This window comes from Drosophila innubila (genome assembly GCF_004354385.1).
Source record: "Drosophila innubila isolate TH190305 chromosome 2L unlocalized genomic scaffold, UK_Dinn_1.0 4_B_2L, whole genome shotgun sequence".
NCBI classification, from domain to species: domain Eukaryota; kingdom Metazoa; phylum Arthropoda; class Insecta; order Diptera; family Drosophilidae; genus Drosophila; species Drosophila innubila.
This window is the reverse complement of record NW_022995372.1, coordinates 21,998,230-22,019,245: the sequence shown is the minus strand read 5'-3', so window position 1 is coordinate 22,019,245 and position 21,016 is coordinate 21,998,230. Positions and strand designations below refer to the sequence as shown.

Below are 21,016 nucleotides of genomic sequence, written 5' to 3'. Positions count from 1 at the left end.
TGCAACGTCGAGTCGTCTCTCATCCTAAGAAAATAAAGAGCTGGTTTCAACCCCTCTGGACCGGAACAGAAAAAGTACATATTCTATTTACAATACAAATACAACAAGCTGCAGTTGTTATTCCTGTTGTTGTTGTTGTAGTTGCTGCTGAAGTTGTTGTCACTGTTGTTGCATTTAAGTACTTTGTGAAATTTTTGTCATTGTTTATTTTTTCAAGTGCCTGGTGACTATCCATCTATTTGTATTTATCCTGATCCTTGTGCTGGTCTCACACATGTGCGCATTTTGTGGCCTTATTGTCACAGTTCTTTGCTTTACCATTTTCATTCATATTTTCATTACAAACATGGAGTGGTTTCATTTATTTTGTTTATTTAAGTAGTTTGTTATTGTGGCTGTCTCCATTCATTGTTTGTTCAACTCAGCTCAGAGCTCAAGAGTGTGGTTGGTCCAAATCACTTACTCTCGTCATATGCGACTCAAAAGAAAAAAAAACGAGCCAGATCCAGCGGAAGCTATAAATTTCGAACAGGTTCTTAACTACTTACTTGGAGTGCAGTAGCAGCAACATATTTCAACTGCCCAACGGTCCAACAATCTCGACTTTTATTCGTTTTTCCACCACATTTCCACGAAAATGCTATCAACTCTTAAGTCAAGTCTAAAGTCTTAAAAAAAATTCATTCATAAATGCCTAGGTTAAATTATAACTCTTTTTTATTTTGATAATTGCTTCGGGGAACTCGTAAAACGTGTAGCACTACTTTCATCATATACTATAGTAGTAAAGTACGCTATGCACGTACTTGCTCCATGTTGTGTTTTGATTCGGCGAAATTTTCTACATTTGAGCAAGATATCATTTCTTTTTAGTTGTTGTACTCGTATCAATAATCTAGTTCGTAATCGCCGGCACGTTCGCATTTATGTTTAAATCAAATGGATAAGTAGAATTTCTGCAGTTAGAGATGAGTAATCTTTAAAAGTTTTACGATACAATCTATCGGTGAGAGTTATTGCACCTTTATTTACAAATTTAAATAAATCGATATCAAGACTACATTTTTATTTTTAAATATCCGACATTAAACTTATGATTTATAATCTGTATTTTTAAATTAACTTAAGTTTTTGAGCCTTTGTAAATTATCAAATAAATAGAGAAATTTGAAAGTCATACTTTAGTTTAGTGTATTCGAAATATCGTTTAAACTATCGCTAAAGCAAACTTGGTACCATCTACTACTGTTCTTGGATAAATCTTAGATATTTTTGTGCATCTCTAGCATGTTCTACCTGCCTGCTGCAGCAGCTGATGTTAAGTGTTATCCGAAGGTTACAATCTGCCACACATTGCATTAGGTCGGGTCCGATCTTTTATTGTCGTAAAAACTACTCGAGAGACATCGGCGACTTGAATTATTTTCAATTACTTGCGGGTTCGGTTTTTTACGACCTTCGCAACACGAGCATCTTCTCCAGATAGATTACTTGGCACACACTCGAGTCGAGACCGGGGAATGAGATGGGTGAAAGGAGAGGGGAGGAGAGGAAATGAACATTTGGTGTTACACTTGAAATTTATGACATCCTCTGTATCTCTTTGTGCACTCACGTACTCACACTCTCAAGATATCTATCTGAATCTCTCCGGTTTGGTCTTGGAGATGTCTGTCTAACTGTCTGTCTGGCTCTCTCCTTGCCATTGAAAGTGTTAATTGAACCATAAGCGTAACCATAAATGGATTTTATTTCTCAGCAAAGGCAAAACAAGAACCCGAATCCGAAAATTTATGTGCCGTTGTCTTCTTTTTTTTTTGGACACAAATGTTTTATGGTCGGGTATATCCTTTTGTCCTTTTTTGTTTAGGTCCTTTTGTATCCGTTGCGATATTTCTCTCTGTTTCGGTTTTCCGGGTCGCGCTGTGTCGTTCCTGTCATTTGGGTGGGCATGTCCTTGCCATAAAAATCTGAGACGCTTATGCAATTTGTTGCAGTTTCCGACAAACTGATTTTCTTAAGCCTCTCTAGCTCAGCCTCGACCTCAGCTCGTGTTGTTTGTTTAGCAAAACGTCTGTCATTCGAAACAGTAGCTGATGGATGGCTGAATGTGCCGTGTGGTTTTAGGTAGCACTTATTGAGAATTACATAACCTTGGGCTGATCCTAAGCATCTTTCGCTTCGATAAATAGATCTAACTGCTTAACTACACTTCATTATTTAACAACTGTGCGACTGATTTTACCTACAGCTTAGAGATAATTGCAGTCTTGAGCCTACATTCTTTACAAACAGTATATTTATTTATTTTCTATATATTTTAAGACTTTAGATTTTAGCTATAGGACTGGCTACTCCTATAGCTTAACGAAAAGTTTTCTTCGTACCTGTGATCTATATATCTTCTAAAAAAAACTCTTGACGAGGTAAATGTCTAGTGACGAAAGTCTTTCCATGCCGCAAAATTTCTGATATCCAATTTTGTGATGAACAATATTCAATATAATATATAAATTTACAACAAAATATATACATTAAAAAAGAGCCTTTTTGTCATAATCGCCAAAATGTAAGTTTAAAACCTTATTTCACCTGTAATAACAATATTCAATATAATATATAAATTTACAACAAAATATATACATTAAAAAAGAGCCGTTTTGTCATAATCGCCAAAATGTAAGTTTGAAACCTTATTTCACCTGTAAAATTTTACCTGAGTACTTTTGAAAAAAAGTTTTAAGAAACGCTATTTACATATCTGTAACTTCTATGGTACGGAAGTGTTGTGGTTTTAATTTTTTGCCACAGTCTTATCTCATGCAACAGGTGAGCTAGCCAAAGTTATAGTATGCTATTTTGTTAGTTATGACTACATCTTTCGATCGTTATATAACTCGATCCGATCGGACAGTCGTAGCAAATTTTCCAAATTCGCTGTATATATTGCTAGTCGCCTTTCGCACTCTTTGTGCTGCTTTCGTCACTAGCGTGAACTGCCGTCTGCAGTGATTTCCATTAGTTTAATCCTTAGCCAACTTCCGTGTGATCATTAGATCGGACTGCTTTACTTTAAGATATTTTTTAAATACCATATATAGAACTGACTATTTTATAGCTCGAAGATAAGTCCAATCCTTAGCTGGTTTACTTGGCTAATTCATTCTGAGAAACCGTTTCTTTGGCCATCGGTTTATGGCGTTTAACTAAGCTAAAAGCATAATCATCGAGCACAGATTGTGCAGTGGTGTTGCCCTTGAGATACACTTCTCCTTCTGGTCTGTGCGTGCGTGCGTGCGTGTGTGTGTGTGTGTGTTCGTGTGTGTGCGTGTGTGTGCGTGTGTGAGCGGTGTGCATGGTGCATGAAGGCCTTGAAGGCAAGGCGTTGAGGAGCAACCCTCATCTCACGACACAAATGCCGTATAATCACTTGTCGAACACTGCTCAATAATTAAAGGCATTGGCAAGGGGCATGAGACATGGGGCATGAGGCAAGAGGCACTTCGCATGCAACTAGCTATTAGGGCGCTGATTTCGTTGAAACCTATCAAAATACATAACAATCAGGCAGCGCCGCCGTCGTCGTCCTCAACGTAGCCATCGCGTCCCACGGGGCAATGATGATGATTTCAGACAGGGCCGACAGCTACGAGTGGGTTCACCACATAATTATATCGAGCAAACATGAAAGAGACGCTGCGCCCAGAAGACCACAGATTCAGACTAAGTCGAAGCTGGAAATGAAGATGAAGTTGGAGATCGAGTCGATGGAGTCTATGGAGTTTCAGAGTCCGTACCGGAATGGGATTCAGTGAGGCGTTGCCACAACGCATAACAATGAAAACGTTTAAGACGACTAACGAGCGGTGAGCTGTAATCTTCTTATTTTGATGGTTCTCCTTCATTCTCCTCTCTTCTCTGCTGACTCTTCGGTTGTGGGAGGCGCCTTTATGAAGTTTAACAAATTAATATTAAATTACGTGCCAAATTGGCAGACAGTCCCGGCCAGAGCAGACAAAACCAGTTGTATAGTCGGCCAACACCTTTTCTTCTGCCTTCCTTCCACATCAAAAGGATGCCACTGGAATTCTATGCAAACAAATTTCGGTAAAGAATTATTAACGTCTCACATTTAGCCGAAAACGCAGACTTGCAACGGAAGTCAAAATAAAATAGTCTCAAGTCTCTTAGCCAAGTTTATAGCTAATTGGCCCATTGGCGCCGCATAGTCATCAGCGATTTAGCACACGTTTTTGACTTGGCCCAAAACGCCTTTCACTCTATAATATGAATATAGTATTTTTTTAATGGCCATCCTTTTTTGTGGTCTGCATGGCATTATGGCCAGCATTTAGGGCTGCACAAATAACGGGTTTTTGCGCCCTGAAATTGGTATTGGAATTGATTAAAGTGAAAGGCAGGCACTTGGCTAATAACAGGACACTCGGGGCGCTCTCCAATTAGTTGCCATTCATCAAATGGGGCCCCATCATCAAAAATGTCGGTCCATTGATCTAATGCGCGAACTGAAACTGAACTGACAGTATAGCCAAGCAGTTGGTGAGGCTTTGAAATTTTAAAGAAATAAATGTATAGGAAATTATTTTTCCTATCTACATATTCACTTGTTTATCTATCACTCTAACTATCTGTCAGATAGCCCTAGCATTTATTTACGTTAATTATTATTATACATATTCACTTGTTTATCTATCACTCTAACTATCTGTCAGATAACCCTAGCATTTATTTACGTTAAAATTATTTCTAAAATTTCCAAGGACTTAACTATCTTCATGATCACTTTGTCAATTACCTAAGTTGCTAATTATACAAATTTCAAAAGCTTCTAAATCCAAACATCTGTTTATTCAATTGCTGAAATATTGAAATATATGTTGATGAATAATGTTTTCTTATTACATTAATTTAATAACTAACCACTCTTGGCATTTAAGATTTAGCAGTTTTATTTCCCAAACATTTCTATCTGAATAAATATCCATCAAATATTTATAACATTAAACTGATTTGGGAATTTTTAACTTGTATTTTAAGTAACATGTATTTCTTGTGATATATCTGTTTAAATGTTCATCAATTACTTTAGATTTTAAACTGCTTTAGAAATGTTTAATAATAACTCTTTTGTTAATTTATATCAAAAGGTTTTTCATTTACCAACCGGTCTTGGAAACTCTACAAGCTGCACTCGCTTTCCGGCCATTCCACGATTGGCAGAACAATAGACCATAGGCAGGTAACTCACTAGGAAGTTAAGTCATTATATTTCCTCCGTTCATTCATGGTTATGATTTCCAGAAATTACAACTACTTAAGTATTGTCATAAAAAAAAGAAGAGAAACATTAAATACATTAGCATTTATTAAACCAACTATGGAAGCGTGCCGAACATTGCGCGTGTGCATTCACTCCCCAGTTGCCACTTCCCCTGCAACTAAAGTGCATTTTATTTTAATTATGCCACGTAGTGTGGCAAGTATGAAGGCTTTTCGTTGTGTTCTGAATTTCCACGAAAATTTCATGTAATTATTATGCCTTGGTTCAGTTCGTTTTGTTTTTTTAGACCCCGTACTTAAAAAAAGTACAGGGGTCTATTGGGTTTGTTTTACCGAATATGTGCGTAACAGGTAGAAGGAGGCGTGGCAGACCCTATAAAGTATATATATTCTTGATCAGCATCAATAGTCGAGTCGATATAGCAATGTCCGTCTGTCTGTCTGTTCGTCTGTCCGTCTGTCTGTCTGTCTGTCTGTCTGTATGAACACCTAGATCTCGGAGACTATAAGAGCTAGAGACACCAAACTTGGTATGTAGGTTCCTCTATACTGCAGGCAGATCAAGTTTGTTTCAAAAATCAGCCACGCCCCCTTAACCGCCTGCAAATCGACATTGAAAATTTCATATCCAAATTATAAGAGCATTTTGAAAGCCAGAAATTCCAGATTTTGCACAGATGAAGATATAATTGTCCTAAATTTTTGCTGAAAATTTCATTCTGATCGCACAGTAAATAGCGAAGATATTCAAATAATAAATTTTGCTGTTAAATTCTGTTGACGCGTTGGCAGTAATTAAAACTTGAATATCTTGATAAAACAAAAATGATATTATCATATTATATAACAAATTGGCGTCCATTCAGACGTGAGCTTCGGTGGCGCAGTGTTCACTGAGTCGCGGAGTCGGACAGTGCTCGTGGGTTCGAGTCCGCCGTAGGCGAAAGATTTTAATTTATTTATGTTCGAATTCAATTTCATTTTATATTAAAACAAACTCAGTGCTTATTTAAAATGTAATATTAACATTAAATGTTAAAATATAAATTATTTCTTTTACTTTTAAATTGAGCACTAAAACAAGCAATATGGCCATTTAGGAGGATAAAGACATAAGTGCGAGAGTGGCTCAACACTTTGAGCCTTTGTCTTTGAAAATTTTGCAATTTTGTCGCGGGTTCGATTCCCGGCGGGAACAACTTTTTTTCCAGCTGAATTTAAGCTTTTTTTTTTAATTTTTACAATTTATTGAAATTGTTATTTATGAATGTTATACTGACATTTAATATTGAATACATCTTTAAAAATTTCATTTAAATAATTTTACATTGGTTAAGTTAAAATTCTATGTTAATTTCATGTTTATTATAAATTTACTGTGTAAATGTATGTTTTTAGTAAATTTGTCTTTTTTTGGTTTTCAATTATTTTACTATTTGATTTAACATTTAGCATGTTTAACATGCAGTTTTAATTTATTCTCTCAGTTTAGGTTTCACTTATGCTTAACATAGCCAAATATGCATAAACGCATGTTTATATATATGAATGCTAGTTTTAGGAGATTTTAATCTGTGCTTACGCTCTCTCAGAGGATCTAGTGATAGAATTTATGAATTTTTATGTAGATTAGGATATGAGTCCCTCTTAGATTTGAATTCGTCTACAACCAATTGTGATACAATACATTGATTGCGATGACAAATATTTTACCATAGTGGAATTTTAGTTAGTGTCCGAAGTAGTGAGATTTAGATGATGGATTTTAGCGTTTCAATTTTATTATTTTTATCCTTTGAAAATATTTTTTTATTTTGTATTATTATCTGATATTTTGTTTTATTACTTTTTTATTTTTACTATATTTAATCTTAAAGCTATATATGAATATTTATTTTTATTATATTTAAATAATCTGTTATTTTTGTTTTATTATTATTATTATTATTATTATTATTATTATTATTATATTATTATTATTATTATTTTAGTTTTATTGCTATATACATATATATAGATATATATATATGCATACTTTTATCTGTAGATAGCAGATAAAACCATTTTGGGGAACTTTAAAGGTTCTTTACGCCACTCAAGTCGACTCGAAGGTCCCTAAAAGTTTCTTGAAAAGGACCCATTAAGTGTATTGGCCTCCACGTGGTGTTCCTGTGCCGATAAAATTTTTAATTATATCGGAAGCAAATTGAGCGGCGACAAATTTAATATATAAGAGTTTATGGTAATGTAAATATTATTTAGTTTTTTAGAAGTGACTGATTTGGATAGTAAGCATTGTCTTCCGACAGTCAGTATGCTGACTGTAGCACCGTTTGGACTTAGTTTTGTTGTGTGTTTTATGTTTTATTTAGGTTCGAGTTGTCAGCGCCGCCAAATGCAGAAAACGTGTTTGGAGCATAATTTTAGTGGCACTTATGAAAGTCGTTGGCGCCAAGTGTGAAGGAGGTGCACACGCTTACTCACTTGATATGTAGATGAAGAGTCGCTGATAATGCACGTGATAACTGGCAATATATACCTTGTCTCTATAGACCCTAGGGTCTATGAGGGAGACCTCGGGTCGTGCGACACTCGCCACTCCCGTATACGTGTACGTGTGTGGGGCTTGTTTCAGCTTATCTCATTTTGGTTGCATGAAAATCATATTTTTATGACTTCGTAGAATACCCAAAAAAACGCACACAAATTTGTACGTAATTACAATAAAAACCCATAAAATACATCATAAAATCTACAGGCAAAATAGCTTAAATGTCTTTTTCTCCCTCTTTTTTATTGTAGCCCAGGAAGTCTCGGGAGTTGAGAATATTTTTCTAGAAAAAAATTAATTTATTATTATGACACAATTTTTATATCTTTTGTCGTGGGTGCGGAGTTTCAGAAATTTATGAGTTGAATTTTATTGTGTCTGATATGTTTATGTGGCAATTTCTATTCCAGTATTTTCAAACGAAGGGAAGGTGCGTGAAGCGCCAGATTTCCTGTGCACAGTATTTAAATGATTTTCTGAAGATTCTTTTATTATTTATGATAAAAGTAATTGCATGTTTCACATACTAATTAATTAATATAGGAAAGGTGTTGGAGTAGGCTTAAGGGAAGGGGTAGGAGGCGCCATATCAATAAGTGGAAATTGAGGAAAAGTTTGGCAAGTTTGGCAACTTTATCAACAATATTATGAGATCAGAATGTGCGCTGGAAGGCAAATATTGACTAAGCTGAAGCAAAATTTGAATAACAAATAAGCTAATCTCATATCCAGGACATAATAATCCTTTGAAAAGCAATAAGCGTATGACAGTGAAACAAATGCATAATCAATATGCTAACATTTTCAACATGCTCAAATGAAAACAGTGCCCTCCCTCAATCGATGTACAAATATGTATATTGGCTTAATTATCATCAATTTTGAGCAATTAAAACGTCTGCCTTGGCTTTGCATAAAGAGAGGGGAGGGCATAGCCGAAGTCTAAGCCCAAGAACTTGTAAAACAAGCCACAGAAGCAACTACAACCGAGGCAAAGACGTCCTCGATGATAGCAGGGAAGATAACAACCTAGACGACGACAGGAAGGCAGCTCCAGCGACGCTTAATTAATATAAATGCAAATGGAATGAGGCAACCGAGAGCGAAAGAGATAGAGAAAGAGGCAGAAGGCAGAAGGCATCAGGCGAAGGAGAGAGACACCGAACTACGTTGACAATTACTTATAGGATTTTGGTATGTTGTGGTGGGGTTATCAACGAGACAGCGCTCCCGGCGCCAATAAAATGAAAATTTCCACGCGGCCACACAAATGGAATGAACAATTTCATAAGTACCAGCAGACAGACAACAGGAATGGGGAAAAGGGGAGAGTGTGGTGAAGGGGAAGGGATTCCAACAGGCACTCGGGCAGCAGAGTAATGCACAAGTTTTGGGGTTTTCGGTTTCTGTATACAACTGGATTTAACTTTATTCAGGCTTTATGCTCGGGCTGCATATATAATTAGTGGTAAATCATGGGCGGAGGAGGAGGAGGGGTGTACAAACCGAGGGAGGGAGGTAAATTAACGTGCATAATTACAAACCCCAAACAACCATTTTGTGGCAAGCATATTAGATTTTATTAACTGTTCTTGCATTACCCGTAGTTACCCCAACCTCGTTTCCAATCGCACGTGCAAATGAAAATGTTTGGAATCTGACTTGGGCAATGGAGGAAACAGGGTGTGGCAGGTAATTACATTACCCATATAAATAGCTGAGTATCAGAATTGTATCAAACTTGTACAAGTTTGTGAAATTCACTTTAATAAATCAAAAGTCTCGCTTTTGATTTAACGCTGTACACAGACTGGTTTTTAAAAAAGCATTTTTTTAAATTTAAAAAAAATTATAATTTTTTTTTGGTACATTCAATAGAATATTGAATAAAATATATAATATTTAATGCTCTTATATATCATTTAAATTGAGTTTACTTTAATTCATACCTATTATATTCTTATGTTTTTATAGTGATTAAAAAAAAACGTTTTCAAATAAATGTTTTTAAATTATTGCTAAGTTTTAAAATTATTTGGATGAATACAAAATATTTAACTTAATATTAAATAACGTGAATTTTATTTTTAGCTACCAGTCTTTATGCCTTCTATAAAACCCCAAAGGGAGGGAATCAGGTATCAGTTTAAATAAGAGTGTCAAGAGTCACCCTGGTGAGGGGAGAAGAGAGCTCTTTGGCATTTGGTTTGCCCAAGCTTGCCTGAGTCTGAGTCGGATAATTACAAAATCCGCTTAACCTCAAACGTTGTGTAATTCAGCGTACCTGCACATGTACATACTTATGTACCTAACTGTAGCATGTCTCTAATTGTGCCCAAAGTGAACCCAAATATGTCGATGGCAAAAAGCAAAGAAAAAGAATGCGCCATGTAAAGTACTTAATAAAAGAGGCAGCTGGAGGTGCTGAAAGGGTGCTGTGAAGAGGGAGGGGGGGGAGGCATTAAGAAGCAAAGTGCATGGAATAGAACTAAGCCGGCAACAAGGTGTAAGTGCTTAGTGCGATATACTTAGCCATACGAGCCTAGTCTAATGCGTTCATTAGCGGAAAAGCTACCTCAAAGTGTATTCGTTGTTCTGGAAAAATGCTAACCAAGCGATGCAAAATGCCAAATAACTGGAGTGAGATGCGAATGTGAATGTGTGTGTGAATACGAATGCGAATAAGAATACGAGTGTAAATGTGAATATTCGTTGTTCTTTCTGGCCAGTTGAGGCAACGACTGCTGAACGTGGTGCTGAGCTGAGTGCTTAAATACTTAATGTGGTTGACTGAACTTTAGCGCACATACTTATTCACTTACAGCTCGTACACCGAGTACACTGAGTACTCGTCGGTATCCAAAAAAGACTGAGGTACATGATTATACACTATGCAGACACACATGTGTATGCGCTAACAGTTTGTTGAGCTTACAAAGACCGTCAGAAGTCGGTAGACCTTTGACAGCACTCGGGGTACGGTCACACCCTCCTCTCCATCCTCTCCTACCATAACATGTGGCATTTCCACAGCTCATCCTACTTTTGTCACATACGCTTTACTGGCGCTTCTCCCTACAGTCCGGCTTGTTTTGGGACCTGTGTCCGGTGTCAGGGTCCGTGTTCGGGTCCAGGATACACTCCCAATACGGGTACGGTCACACCTACCTTACGTACTTGTTAACTGCCACATCCTGTCGCCTGATATTGTTGTTTAACATTGAGGTCCAGTTACCGGGCGTTTCATTCAACCATTTGTATTTCAGTTAATGAAGTTGATGACTGGTCTTTTTCCCATCCAATTATAATACACTTCAGAATTGCGAATTTAAGGCCGCATAGTAGCATAACGGTTGTAATTGTATATAAAACATATTCTTTTTAATATTTTAAAAAGTTAAAAGATTTTAGTTATATATTTTTTTGAAATCAAAACAAATCAAACGGTTTTATAAAATTAATTTTTAATTTTAATAAAATGTGAAAATAAAAGTAATATATATCAAATTTAAATACAAGTTTTTTAATTATTTTTTCGAAATATTTTATATTGATATTAAAAATTGTATTAAAAAGTCGTTTGTTATATTATCTACCCAAAATTGTTAAAGGTAGGGCATACAAAATTCGACTAAACTCAGCGTAACAACGCCGTTTTATTTGACATCTGCAAGGTGCAAAAAAGGTTTGCTCGTTCCATCTTAATTCTATATTTTTTGTGTGGAGTCAGCTCTTTTGAATGGTCTGCTTAGTTGTAGGTTGAACCTACTTGGCACTCATCATGTGTATCCAACAATTAGCAATGTGTTTGGTTTCCCTCAGCTGCCAAAACCCGTATCCTTTCCGTGTATGTCTTTGGCCTTAACCTAATTGACTTTTAATTGCGGGTCTATTTTGTTAGGATATATGTGAAGAGAGACACAAGGTGATAAATGAAAATTATACAGTATGCTCTTTAAATTATAGACCCTGCAACTGTTAACACATGTTACTCATGCCATTTCTGTTCACGGTTCTAGGGCTTCAGTTCGGGTTAAAGCCAATTCACACTAAGCCCTATCAACTAAGCTGTTTGACTTGGCATCTCGTATGTGTGTGCTCAATATCCGGATGAAGTGTAATTAGCGGTAAAACCCTACAAGTACTAACCATTCATCCGACTGCGATCAGAGACCGAAATAATGCGCACAATAACAATTTGTCTAAGTCGTTGAAGAACTTAGAAGATTAGACACTGAATGAGCGTAGAAAAGGCTAACTTAATCGATTTATAAATTGAAATAAATGAACTTGCCAGTGGTTATTATCAATATCCTTTGTCATTTCTTTGATTAAAAATCATAACTCATTTAAAAAAAGATTGTAGTTACTTTTAAATTTCAAATATAATACTTTTTAAGCTGAAGATATTTTTGTTCAACTGCCTTAACTTAATTATTTTTTGACGATCAATCAAGTTCAATTCAATCAATTGAATTTTATCAAAATGGACAGCCTTAATTTAACTCTGCATAAGCATTTGTAAGATAGTTTAATTAAAATATTGAATTTATTTTCATCACTGTCTATTTTGTCCTACTTTTAACTTGACACAATTTTTCAAAAAATAAAGTGTTTTGATAAAACTCAATTTTTGTAACTCCATGTATTTATTTCCGATTAGTCGATTTTTACATTTCGGTATTTTAACTCAATTCACAGTTTGGATTTACAATACTTCTTTTTGATTATCACTTGATATCTAGATTTATTTGCCATGTTTATTTAAGAGGTTAATTTTTTTTATCATTTCCAGCCTCACAAACTTTTCTCTACCTTATTTAAAACTAAAACTATTTCCATAATTCAATAACTATTTATTTTGCATGTACATTTTAGGAATTAATGCATTTTAAAATTTTAAACTTCCATAACTTAAATCTGTAATCAATAACTGACAGTTTTACTGTTCAGTTTAATCTGTAATCAGAGCAAAAATTAACCAAAAAGTTTATTTGCTTTGGTTTGTTTGCCATTTTTTCAACAAATTCAATAAAGTTTTCGGCAATAGATTTATTTTCTCAATTCGCTGCATCAAATTAGGCGTTTGATTTGTGAGGTAAAATAAATTGCATTCATTTATTTACTCTGGACATGCACAGCATGATGACAATCGCAGCCCCTGCATGTTGGTTGAACAACTGCTGAGAATGAGGATGATACTGAGACTGCGACCGGACGACATGCATCTGCCACGACTGCTGCTGACAAACTGGAAACCATATGAAAACAATAATTTGGTTCCATGGCCCGCTTCTGGGATTCGGTTTCTTTACGGTCAACTGCAGCAAATGGTAAGGCCATAAATTATAAATTCGTTTGACTTCTGCCTCCTGCCGGGGCAATGAGACGATTTCAGTCTTTGTTTCGAACACTCTCAGCCGTTATCCTTGACCGCCCTCACATGCTGACCGTGTCCTGCCACCTAAATACATGTGTACAGTGTACACATGCGAGTGTTGCGTGTGTGTGTGTGTGTGTGCTTGCCTGGCTATAATTCAGTATGACAAGCCTAAAACCATTAGTAAAGGCAATAAAAATGACAATAGAAGTCAATTTCCATATTGTCTACTTGAAATCGTGTTCGTGTTTGGATTTGGGTTTGCTTTTCTTCAGAGGATCGTTTCGCAGTTTTCACATACAAACGCCCTGCATATCATATTCCCATGCTCTATTCCATTTTCATATAAGCATCCGCTCGTCTAATCCAATTACTGGTCATGTTATAGCCGAGAGTCGTGGTGGACATATTAAAAGTGTCACATAAATCATTTGCCGAATGCAGCGCGATAATTCTCGTTGTTGTGCTTGGCCATCAACAACTGAATCAGAGAGAATTGTAGTTGTAAATGTATCTGTATCTGAAACCCACATTTCCGCTGCGGCAACTGCCAGCATTTAGATAAACAATTACACAATGCAAACTTCCGGTTTGAAAAATGGTTTCCCTGTGAGCCAACAGAAAGAGAAAAATAGAAAAAAGAGAATAAAGACGCTGCCAATGAAAAACGAGACCCATTCAAATGTTGGCAGCAACACAAAATGGTCAAAGCAATAATTTACAATCAGGCGACAAATCAATGTATCACTCGGGTAGAGGGGAAAGGGGGTCAGTCTCGATTTGGATTTGGGTTCGAGTTGAGTTCGATTTGGGTCGAACAAAACATATTGCAAATTGTAACAAAATTATTCTGTTAAATACATTTACGACAGCAATCGACACAAGAATGAAAATCGAAATGGAAATGGAAAAAATCCCATTTGATAAAGTGACTTTTTTGTTGTTGAGTACTAAGTGAATTATTGTAAGCGATAAAAGCAGAGTTTGTTTCATCTAATAATAAAAAGAAATTCAAAATTCAAAAAATTTATGAATATATAAAATGTTATAGTTGAGAATAGTGACTACTTTTATTAATATACTATTCGCAAACAGGTAGATGTTTTAAACCTTTTCAATAAATTGTCTAACATAGATGTGCATTTAAATTAGGGATACAAAAATATTTTTGAAAAAGCTTAAGAGACAGAATTAATCTAAGTTAAGCAGCAATCATATGCATTAAAAGAGATTGCTTTTGCTTACATTAGAAGAACTTTGGAATATCGCTTACTAAATAATTTATTGCCTTTCTATTTAGTTCATTCTGGTGTGAAAACTGACTATTAATTAGTGGATTAATTGTAGATTTCATCTTTTCCATTAAAAGTGTTCCTGAAATACATTTTCACGCAAGTCAAATGCCAAGGGGGACTTTGATATTCATTTAGCCTTCCGCAACTACTTTGCTCGACTAATTTATGTATTCATTTTTCACACTAAATGCCATAATTTATTTCAACGGCATTCGCAATGGCTCATCCTCATCCTCAGCCTTAGTTTTGCCGCACAGTGCATAGATTTTAATTCTTTTCGGTTTTGACTATGGCGACGCCTCATAAACAATATTAAATCCCCACACAGGCAGCCGCAACGAGAATATACTTATTTATGTAGAATCCCCAGTCAGGCATGCGATAAAAGAAAAAAATCCCCCGAGACGCCCCCAGACATCACATATTGCCTAAATGCCATAAAACTTTTGGCTACGCCCTGCCAAAAGACGAGCCGACGTGGCCTGTGGCCCACCACAAACGCCTCCTCAATTCTAAATGTTCCATGACGTGGCGCTATTTCTGTCAAAGAGAATGAAAACTCTTTCAAAATGGAATTCACAATGTGCATAATACATCTCCAATGCACACTAAACTCAACTAAAATAAAGTAAAGTTAAGCAAACCAAAACGCATCTCAAATCAACTCAACTCAACTCAATTCAATTCTACTGTCTGCATGCTTTGCAACATGACACAGAACATTTAAAAATATGACAGTTTTCATTTTCAACGGAATTTTCATCTTATTTTTGGGATCTTTGAGGTTTTTGGTTTCTTTTGTGTATCGAAAAGATTTACACTTTTAAACATCTATAGGTTTTTTTTTTTCAAATTTGTTTAAAAATTGTAAATAATTAAATATTTTTTGTTTTGCTTTAAATAATCGAATTTTAAATATATTTTTATAATAATATATAAATTATTTAACTTCAACTTCTTCTAATTGTAAAAGAATATGATGTGGAGGGATAGAATATATACATATAAATTTAGAATTAGAAAAATGTCTGGATATCTGTAAACAATTTCCCTTCTTAAAACAGCAAAACCTAATAGAAATTCTCAAATTAAAGCAAGTAATTAGTACCTATAAACGTTCTAGCTGCTCACTCACAAAATGTCGAAAATCACAAAAATTTCTTTTACTATCTCCCGCAGAGCAGAGAGCGTACAGTCAGTGATAAAAGGTGGTAGGCATGTTAATAAAATTGTCATGAAAGGGCGCTCAAAACAGCTGGATACGTGTGTATTTAGTCAGGACAGGACGCAGGACCAAAGAGGTCAACCTGTGACACGCATACACAATGAGAAAAGTGGAGCGAGGAAGAGATAGAGAGGACATGCTGGGATTTTAGATGCTGTCGTAATGCAGCTGAATGTAGAGATGGGGTCATAAATTTAACTATCGCTCAATAATAGACGACAATAAAAATTTATTACATTTTGACCACCATGAAATCATCGTTAGGCACTTTTGAGCAGGCACCTCTACACGCCTATGCAATGGAGAAAGCGTATTGAAGGGCGTCACCTGAAAAGGTCAGGACTGAGTCCTGCTGGAGAAAGGTCAATGAAAAATGACACACAACGGGGGAGATTGGCAGGAAACTTGACTCTTAAGACGTCTGACCGACCGCCTGCATCTTACAAGGCTGTCAAAGACGGCACAGCTCGTTTGTCACATTTAACAGATTTGTTATCCTGTCGAGTTAATGTCGGGCACACACACACACACACACACACACATACAGAAAAACAGCCTGAACATGTCCTGCCCGTTCATAAGAAATGCTCAAGGGGGAACCTTGAGAGTGAGAATGAGATGAGACAAGAGGTGGAGGGAGGAAGGGAGACTTGCTGCCTGGCAATAAAAACAAAAGATTGATGGCATTGGGCACACGTTCGATTTGTTTTCCTGTTGCTATTGCCATGTCCTTGCCTTTAGTGCTTTGTAATGTCTTAACATTTGACACATCACTTGGATTTTTCCCGACCCACATCGATACAGACGCTGACTCTACCTCATCTCTCTCCCTCTCTGTCTTTACCTAACCCCGGCAAGGATATTGCTCGTTAGTTAGGGTTTCTAATAAATTTGTGCAACACATTTCTTCAGTTTGGTTCTCGTCCTCTTCCTTGTCCTTGTCCTTGTCCCCGTCGTCCTCATTCCTGTCGTCGCTTGTAACATTTTTATTTGATAACATATTGCATTTTGGCCCTTCGTCGAGATCTTTTGGGTGGCTGGCTACTAAAATATTGGATACTCCACACTCTGCAATTGCTGCCACATTCACATCCACATCCACATCCATGTCCATATCCACATCCGCGTCCGTCTGCGGCTCAACTGGCCAGTGATTTATGGCGTCTGTGTTGGTCATTCAACTGCATTTGATTTAGGTTGTAAATTGTTGTATATTGTGGGCATGTCTGCGTTTCCTGTTCGCTTCAGTTTGTTTTCATTTTCTTGATTTATTTTTCTTCGTTTTTCCCCTCTTTTTGCCATTTTTCGCTAATGAATTTATTGCACTTCTGCTCTTTGCTTTACCAAGTTGAGAATAGTGCTCCGAGTGGATTGATTTACACAGCTATTAATATTAATTACATTTGTTTCTGGCCAAAAACCCATAAAGCAGTGAAAGGAATATGCAAAATTACCAACTAAGATAATGGAAAGGACTCTACATCTTCACTATTCCTTAAGATTATTATATCTCTCAAATTGGACAGCTAAAAATATTTGTCAGTATTTATTGAAAGTTTAAAAATAATATGCTGAGAATTTATGGCTTTATAAGTAACTTATGATTAAATAATCATAACATATGAATAAACTATATAAGTCTCAATGAAAATCACAGAATCTGAGCATAAATTTTGTCTTAATACTTAATACTTGGGTATTTTCAAAATTTAAATTTATATGTGTAGATTGTAGGGAGAGAATATATTTTTTTATTTCTAAAAGTAGTTGTGAAGCCAAAAGAACTTATTTTGAATTTTGATTGAATTAATTTTGCTGTATTTACGGTAGACATATTTGGAATGTATAAATATTTCTGTTATCATTTCTGAAAAGACATTTTTTTTACCATCTTTAATCTCAGAATAACACCAACAGATCCTATTATTTAGATCTTTGTCGGTTTTTAGCATTCTATTAATAATATTATATGCTTATTTATGTACTTTTCATTATTAAATCATTAGTTTTTCTGTGTTTTACTCTAGCATTGTTGAATAAAAATAAAACTCGTATAATATCGAGCTGCTCTGCACCTCTACAAACTATTATTGCGGACATAACTCATAAAATATCTGAAAGAAAACAAAACAAAAGAAAACAATCGAATGAACATTGTGTCATGTCATTGCCAAATAATATTTCACACGTAAAGCTACCCAAGCAATTGGATGTGATGGGGGCAAAACCCACAGAAATGCGGAAAAATAAGAAAAATTACGAGCCGAACGGGAGGAATCAACTCGTGGCAATGGTGGCAATGGGCAGACGGAAAATCTACAATATATTGCCAACTATTATGTTATTGTGTGAACGTGCACTGATTTCGCCAGCAAGGCTTTGTCCACGTGCAATATTTTTCACATCCTGTCGGGGATTTGGCTCGACTCTGTTTTGTAACCGGTAGAGGAGAGATTGCGGGGGAATGGGGCAGAGCTGTTCAGCGTCTTATCGAGGCGTATAACATATATCATTGACACTTTGACATTGCCGAGCAACTGTGAGGGAAGGTTGCAAGTCTGGGTATGGGCCATGACCGAGCCGGATTTTAGTACTTTTCAAAATGGCACTTAATCATGGCAGCCGCCTGGCACAGGAAAATGCGGAAACTGGCACACACACCACGCGTAATCGTATGTGTTCACGCTTGAAAGGATAAAGACGACGACGAAGAGGAGGAAGAGGAGGAAGAGGAGGAAGAGGAGAAAGAGAAGAGGCTTGCGCCCGAGCAGGGAATGCCCTTCTGTCCTGCGAGCGACCAAAACGAAATAAGATTAATGACTTGGCAGCGACTAAACTGCAAGGAGTCCGTTGCCAAAGGCGCAAAAAAGGACATGCTGCCCTGGCATTGGATAAATTGTTTGCTACTTGGACTGTCATTAGTCGAAAAGTTTGTTTGTTATTGTGTTAAGTGTTATTTGTGCGCATATCCAAGTGTCAGACTGTCAGACTGCCAGACAGTTTCCCCTCTCTCTCTCTCTCTCTCTCTGTCTCACTATCGTTGTCTCTGTTTTAGCTACTCGCCGTATCGTTTATCACTTTCGTTCTAGAAATTCGCATGTCATGTTTGGCGTGCATTTTATATGCCTCTCTCTTTCTATGATGAGTCCAACCCAAAGCCGAAACCAAAAGAATGACCACAGAATTTGTTAGATGAATATAGAAGAAAGAAGGAAGTTGCCATAAAATGAGGTCCTGGTGTTGTGCATACGTTTCATGTCCTTAATATGTGCATCTAATGGTCGCAGCGTGACTTTTCAAATTTTATAGATAAACTGTCTCAAATCAATGTGAACGGTTGAGCATCAGATACGGCTGTGTTAAGCCTATTTAAGACCCAAACAATGGTTGGGGTTACTTCTAAAGGAAAGGGTCGTATTAGACAGGATCAAGTTTTGTCATAAACAAGATATATATATTTGCTTTAGCAAAGAAATAAAGATAAACATGGTTGTTTAGATTAATATTATTTCAATGCATAACAAGCATTCAATTTAGTCTATTTAGAGCTCGATCAATGCCATTTGTCGGCAAAGCCAAATCAAAGATCAATCACAATCGAAAATCAAACTGAAATCAACAAGAAAATTCCGCATAAATTCCAGGAAATCCACAATACGCTTTATTTAGTATCCCGCCGACAATATTTGTGAGGTGAAATAATGCACACAACTCTCGACATCTTACTCAACGATGTACTACCACTATTTAATAGTGTGAAGCGGAGAGAAGGGAGGAGGATTAGGCGGAAACTTCCTTCTAGAAACTCACACACACAGTCATCAATCAAATGCGATTTCAGATGCCTTGCAACAATTATTTCGTCTATTTTATTTTTCAGCCAAATTAAACGTGTTGTTCCAAGACCTGTTCTCATTGTTGTTCTTCTTGTTATTTCTAATGTGTTTTTATTACGTGAAAAGTCAGTGAAATAAAAGAGAAGAAGAAAGAACACGCATGCCAGTTCTCAAGATCATTTTATGGGGGCCTGCCGATCTCAAATCGGATTCTCGTTCTCAAACCCTATCCCTATCTCTGACAGGCTCCTGCTGTGCCGCCGTCGCAAAGTAGTAGGCGCTGATTGATAGAACAAAGTGAAAATCAAATAAAAAACAAAACATTAAACTATGCACGGGCCTCTGCCCCATGTCTCTGCCCCTGCCACTGCCACATTGCGGTCGAAGATCAAAGACCGCCCCGAGATCTGTAATGACAGCTTTGATCATTGTTTTGCCTTTGATTTTTTCCGGTTTACTGCTCGATCTGGAGCGCCCCAGGGCATCTTCTGTCTGCTTCTCTCTTGCACTCTCTCTCTCTTCCTCTCTTTTGATTCCTATGTAGCATTTTACGATCAATTTCGCGCCTACTTAACACATTTCACTTGCTCGATCACTTTACAGTTGCCTTAAGAGCGCATTTTCACACTTTATTATATAATATTGTCATCTCCGTTGCATTTGAGAATAAATAAATGGTTAATCGGTCAAAGATCTGACGAATTTGACTTTGAAGAGGAATTATATAAAATTTATATAAGGAATAATATCTGACGATTTGTTCAATTTGAAAATCCACTAACGGAGTGCCCTTATTATTTTTGTAATAATTTTTGCTTTAATCGATTTAATTTGTATTTAAATAAAATGAAGGAACTACTTTAGCAAAATCTAGTTTAAAAGTTTTATGAAGCTATCAAAGGAATAATTAGCGTTCTCATTTATCAGCTTTCATCTCTCATCACCCAATAAGTTCAAAAATACTAAAATCAATCTTAAGTGAGCTCTTACATAACTTAAGATTTCGATGACTTTATTTATATGCTTAGCGCAAGTTTCCCATGTAGAGAAGCCAACTTAATCAGTGTAAAGACCACAAAAATGTCAGCGAGAATTGAGCAGAGAAAACAGCTGCAAATTTTCCAAATTTTCCTTGGCCACCACAAAATTTCTCCAGATTGTCGCGTGGAATTTATGGGATTTTAAAACCCCTTTCGGATGCACGTAAACTTCCCGACAGTTCGAGTTACAAAATTAGAAAACAGAAGACGTTATTTTGTTTTCAAATAAAAATCACGTAAAATGTCGCCTCAATTTCAAATGAATCGACTGGGTATGAATACGAGTATTTTGGAGTTAGGCACGATTCAGCGGTCCCTGAACCATAAATAATGGGAGCTGCGCCATGCACTCTATTCTGAGAACCCCTTCAGTTGGATTTGGTTGGAG

The 21,016-nt window shown here is 36.4% G+C and overlaps 1 protein-coding gene across 1 annotated transcript in view; it reads right to left on the bottom strand.

Annotated features, from left to right (window-relative positions):
- Positions 1-10,865, bottom strand: part of LOC117781226 (histidine-rich glycoprotein-like) — an 11,421-nt gene extending 556 nt beyond the window's left edge. Inside the window, exon 1 of the mRNA XM_034617980.1 lies at positions 10,788-10,865. Within this exon, the coding sequence (XP_034473871.1) occupies positions 10,788-10,865 (78 nt within the window). The remainder of the gene's footprint in view (positions 1-10,787) is intronic.
- Positions 10,866-21,016: the final 10,151 nt, after the last annotated feature.